We start from the raw sequence: 5,879 nt of genomic DNA, 5'->3' as shown, positions 1-5,879 counted from the left end.
TGGAAATGGAAAAAAACAACCCACCAGCGCATACCATTTAGCTGGAGGTTGGTATCCTAAAACCTCCATATTGGGAAGGGAAAAGGTTGGAGGACTGTCTCCCACATAAGTGAGGACCTGAAAGCACAGAGTGGCTATGAAATGATACTAGGGAGGACCATGTGTAGGCCTACTCCTTTCTTCTGTGGACAAATCACTATGGACTTTTGCATAGCTGTTATTATATCAAATATCTTAAAAGAGTGTGCTCGACCAAATTTAAATGAGCGATTTCAAGAGAAGGAAAGGAGTTTCTAAACCATAGGCCTTCTGTACACTCTTTGTCAAGGCGTCTTGTATACATCCGCTATGAGATCATTGTTGGAATCACAGCAAATGGATTTAACATCTATTTGACGTGCTCTGCTTGTTTCGCCCCACTCATTGGTTGAATCAACGTTGTTTCCACGTCATTTCAGAAAGTTTAGAATGTTGAATTAGCCTTCAAAAGCAAACGGGTATAAAATATGTAGGCTATAATAACAAGTGTAAATACAACTTATTGTCCACAACTCTGCACACTATCAACAGTATTGCATTTGTCACAAATATACAATGAAATAGTCAGCCACTGATCAATGTAATTGTTTTTCCAGCAGTCGTCGCAGTTTACCAAGGAAGTTACATATGTGTACTGATTGATACCTTGGGGGGCGCTCCTCATTCACTTGAAACACCGTGAAAATTAGCGTGTGACCAATGGGGTTTGATATGCAAATATGAGGCGCTCGAACTTCAACTTCCACAGTGAACTGTGGGGAAATATGAGAAAAAGAGCAGACACGAGGTCGCGAATTTAACTGGGACGTGGAGATCGACCATCTGTGGATATCCTGCCTTCAACGTGGATATTTTCTAATGTGCAATATGACTTTTGAGGAAACCAGCGGAGAAAACTCTACAGAAAGGTAGCTAGCTGAGATTATTTTTTGCAACTTGTATGTAATGAAAGCTTCAATTGTCAGCTAAATGTACGTCATTTGGCAAGCAATCCAGTTATAGCAGCTATGTGATGTCAATGTCCCGGTATGCACGAGCGCTTGGCTGAGCATGTCTAAGCTAACCTAGTTAGCTATGCAGTTGGCTAGATAGGTAGTTATATACTTTCTATAATGTTGCATGCTGACTAAATATCGATACTTAGTTTTTTGGTCCATGTATCACCCACCATCAATATGCTTGTTTGTTGTTGTGCAACCTCAGGATGGATTCGGTGGCTAAAGCACTGGAGGAGGTTCTCAGCTCCGCGTTACCTCAGGGTTGCATTACTGTCGGGGTATACGAGGCAGCCAAGTCACTCAATGTGTAAGTAGATAGCAAATGACGCACATTCAGCAATATTATAACGTTATTAGCTAGTAATAAATCCATTCTGAAATAACTAAATGCAAGGAGTGAAGTACATTATGTTTCAATAAATTCTTACGCAATGAAACTGTAATAAACATTCTGGCAACTAAATTAATATATTCTGCTTGTTTAACAAATTGTGTTGTCATTTAAATCATCAGTGACCCGGATAATGTGGTGTTGTGCCTCCTGGCGACGGACGAGGAACAGGTAGAAGACGTGGCCCTCCAGATCCACTTCACCCTTATCCAGGCGTTCTGCTGTGAGAACGACATCAACATCCTGCGGGTCAGCAACATGAGGCGCCTCGCTGAGATCCTTGGAGGAGTGAAGCCAGGAGGAGAGCCGATGGACATGCACTGTGTACTAGTTACTGTATGTGTCATTACATTGTTCATACTCCCCATATCCCTGCAGTGCTAGACTTTTATATAATTTACTCAGCTGGGGTCTCTGCAGGTGTGGCACTTTATGCACATTATGCCAGCTAGGTTATTAAACATTTTTTGTGGATGCTAAATATTTGCAGGTCAAGAGCTTTGAATACAGAATCAAAATCCTAGATGCATACAAATATTCGATTTTAATGGCTACAACATCTGGTCTAGTAGTTTTATGTCCTCATTCATTGCTCTGCTCTTTTAAATCTAATCCAGTTGACTGCAGCCACCTGATCTGTAGTGATGTGGGTTGCGTAGTGGTCTGACGTAGCTTACGCTGGCTGCAGTACTCCAAGTGATCTGACTCCAGTTACTGGGACTGCGTACAAATGGCATAGGAATAGGGTGCCATTTGGGATGTAATCTATACATTTGTTGGCTGAGTTGGCAGAGCGATGTGTACTCTAGCTGTTCTTCCTGTGGGCCACTAGTATTTCTTCAAACACACATTCCAGGAAATGAAGCTGAGCTCATAGGAGAAAGACGATGAATGATTGCATGTTTGCAGAGCGATTCTTAGAATGCAGAAGTCAGCATGGAGACATTTTTATGCACTGCTCATACACTTCCTTAGTAGTGATCTGATCTATGAAGCACACTAGCAGGCCATACAGATCATATAGGATCTTAATTTGATTCCCCTGTTGCAGAACCTTCCTGCAATTCAAGAAATGTAAAACTTGTAATGTATTTGAGGTTTAAAAAGGCTTCTGAAGTTTTGTGATTTCTACTTAGTAATGTCAGACTTGATTTCCCCTTGTATCAACCCCTACAAAAATGTCTATCAATTATAATCCACATAATACTTGACATTTCCTGTTGCTGCAGGAATAGTTTTCCTGCTGTAGCAAACTGGCTCTACTTGTTACTGTAACCACACCAGTTGCAGATAGCCCTTATTTTATTATGGTTATTAGAAATCACTTTTTATCCCTATATTTGATGAATACATTTAGAAAGCACAGCAGTAGATGTGTGCTGATTAACTGTGTAAGTAGTTAGTTATGGTAACCTTAGGCCTAACTGATTAGGGTTGTTGTACACATTTATTAGGTCTGTATTTGAATGCATACGTTTTTAGAAAGCAGCATTAGCCTGACTGTGTTTTCCCTTCCTCTTCACAGAACCCCCAGTTGACCACATGGAAGGACCCAGCTCTGAGCAAAGTGAATCTCTTCTGTAGAGACAGTCGAATCCTGGACCAGTGGGTCCCCATTATCAACCTACCTGACTGATGACTCTACCCATGTTGTGCACTTTATATGGAAACATCGCACACTGCACTAGATCTGTGTAATAACCCCTTTGTTGGACCTCTCATGAACAACCTTGATTCTGCCAGAGGGAGATAGAGGACCAGGAAATCTCCCCAAAAATAACAAGAAAATCTCCAACTCCAACAAAATTTGCTGGATCAGTGTGGATTTTAATGCAGAGGTTTCGGCTGAGGAAGAGTGATTCAGCATTCTAGGTTCCAAGACTGCCATGGTAACAATGATGACTGTAATTACAAGGCAACGGTTGGTCATTGGTATGACTGTGCCCTCCTTGCCGGGAAGAGCCATTACAGGAAGCGGAATCATGTGAGCACACACAGCAGAACACACTAGACACAGGTGGTGGTGAGCAGAGCAGAGAACACCAGGCAACAGGGGATTGGAATCTACTGGAGGATCAGACAACTGACTACAAGGAATTGACCGGACTCAATTTAAAAGGACAGGATTTTACTGAAATGGACTGGAGTAGTCTGAACTACAGGTTGGATAATGCCTCAAGGAAAGTGGACAAATCTCAACTGTAATTTATATGATGTTGATCATCTCTGAATTGTTGTTTTGAGAATTATTTAAATAAAAAAAGGGAAGATATTGTCAGGACAAGGCAATGTATTGTCTTAAACATTAACTTGTTGTTTTATTTTAATTAATATGTTTGCGTTAATTTAATGAATTGTATTTATGTTGCAATGTTCATCAACAGCTACCTTTGTAGAGAAATAAACAGAACTGAACTAAACATTTAATTGTTTTGCTTGTTTGGAATTAATGCAGTGAGTTATGGGTATCATTCTGCAGGTTTTTGATTCACCTGTCAGCAACATCACTCACAGGACTAATAATGCATCTCTGTCAAGGCAGTGGAAAACGGGCACTGAACAAGGATTCTGTTTGCACCAAGCTTGGTCAAAGAGGCTTTTCACCGAGGTCGCTAGATAATTCACAGAGGTCGCTAGATAATTCACAGAGGTCGCTAGATAATTCACAGAGGTCGCTAGATAATTCGCCGAGGTCGCTAGATAATTCGCCGAGGTCGCTAGATAATTCACGAGGTCGCTAGATAATTCACAGAGGTCGCTAGATAATTCACCGAGGTCGCTGGATAATTCACTGAGGTCACTAGATAATTCACAGAGGTCGCTAGATAATTCACTGAGGTCACTAGATAATTCACTGAGATCACTAGATAATTCACTGAGGTCACTAGATAATTCACTGAGGTCACTAGATAATTCACTGAGGTCGCTAGATAATTCACTGAGGTCACTAGATAATTCACTGAGGTCACTAGATAATTCACTGAGGTCACTAGATAATTCACTGAGGTCACTAGATAATTCACCGAGGTCACTAGATAATTCACCGAGGTCACTAGATAATTCACAGAGGTCACTAGATAATTCACCGAGGTCACTAGATAATTCACTGAGGTCACTAGATAATTCACTGAGGTCACTAGATAATTCACCGAGGTCACTAGATAATTCACCGAGGTCACTAGATAATTCACCGAGGTCACTAGATAATTCACCGAGGTCACTAGATAATTCACCGAGGTCACTAGATAATTCACCGAGGTCACTAGATAATTCACCGAGGTCACTAGATAATTCACTGAGGTCACTAGATAATTCACTGAGGTCACTAGATAATTCAGCACAATTCCAGCAGCAGCATCTTATGTCATTGCTCGTAGGTAGTGTTTTTCTTCTCAGCTGTAGGTGTTAACTGCAAGCCTCAGTTCAGGGGAATGGAATGCAACACTTTCAAGTGATCTTTCATATTCAGCTGAGTAAAGAAAGGTGCACTGTTTAACCGGGTGCAAAAAGCTAGTACTTAGTTTTGCGTGTATTTAGTATGTAACATACACCATGTCTCAACAATACATCACTCCATTGACACCAATGGTAAACACTACAGTGTTGGTTATTTACACCCAAGGACACAAAGTCCATGTAACAACAGTTCCACACCCTGCATTCACATCAACATGTTTTAATTAAAAACGTCACACAGGAGGGAGAAGGAGAATTTCCACATACATATAGTTTCCTTGTGTGATGAACAGCATCAGGGCGTTTGTGTGATCACCATGACAACCCTTGCTGTCACCGAGGCTCTCTGTTCGAACACAGAAACACCCTCTGTTCAAACACACCTGGCAGGGACAAAAATAGCCAGAGAGGAAAGAAAATATATATTACTAACCAGCACACTCAGGGGACACCAGAAGTGATTGTGTGTGTGTGCAGCAGAGAAAAGCAGGGGGACAAAGCCCTCAAAGAGCAGCTGATGAAACAATGTTCACACCCTCACAGTGGGGGTACTACTGACCACTGATTTCATCATGGCTATAAATAGACCCTATGAATGGAGGTGAGGCAATCACACTCACAGTGACGCACTGATAGTAATAATAGTGTTACAAATTAGAAGGCAACACAAGCAGTGCAGGCTGTTAACCACAAACCACCTAATGTCACGTCAGCATGATGACCTGCAATGTGGCTGTACTCCTGTGGCATCTTAATAACACAACGGAGCATTCAATTATACATTTTTGTCATTTAGCTTTCCCAACCTTTCCGGGGGCAATAACCACACATTTCTTTCACAGCATTGTATGTTTCAGGGCAAGTCACCATAGCTGTCTTTGCATGGGAGACATGGGTGTGAGCCCACATCGCCAGTCATCAGATCAACTCTAAGCAGTAGAATGCTATGCTGATTTGACCTGGAGTGAGTGAGAATAGAGGAAAGTTGCAAGTGG

At 41.5% G+C, this 5,879-nt stretch overlaps 1 protein-coding gene across 1 annotated transcript; it reads left to right on the top strand.

Moving 5' to 3' along the window:
* The first annotated feature begins 776 nt into the window (after positions 1–776).
* On the top strand, positions 777–3,855 carry gadd45ab (growth arrest and DNA-damage-inducible, alpha, b). The gene is made up of 4 exons (XM_021604443.2): positions 777–947; positions 1,243–1,344; positions 1,551–1,764; positions 2,954–3,855. Exons 1-4 carry the CDS (start codon positions 898–900, stop codon positions 3,062–3,064), a joined length of 477 nt encoding a protein of 158 aa, XP_021460118.1. The 5' UTR covers positions 777–897; the 3' UTR covers positions 3,065–3,855.
* Positions 3,856–5,879: the final 2,024 nt, after the last annotated feature.

Source organism: Oncorhynchus mykiss, chromosome 5, assembly GCF_013265735.2.
Source record: "Oncorhynchus mykiss isolate Arlee chromosome 5, USDA_OmykA_1.1, whole genome shotgun sequence".
Classification (NCBI taxonomy): domain Eukaryota; kingdom Metazoa; phylum Chordata; class Actinopteri; order Salmoniformes; family Salmonidae; genus Oncorhynchus; species Oncorhynchus mykiss.
Note: the sequence above shows the minus strand (reverse complement) of the source record. Positions and strands in the feature narration are given on the sequence as shown.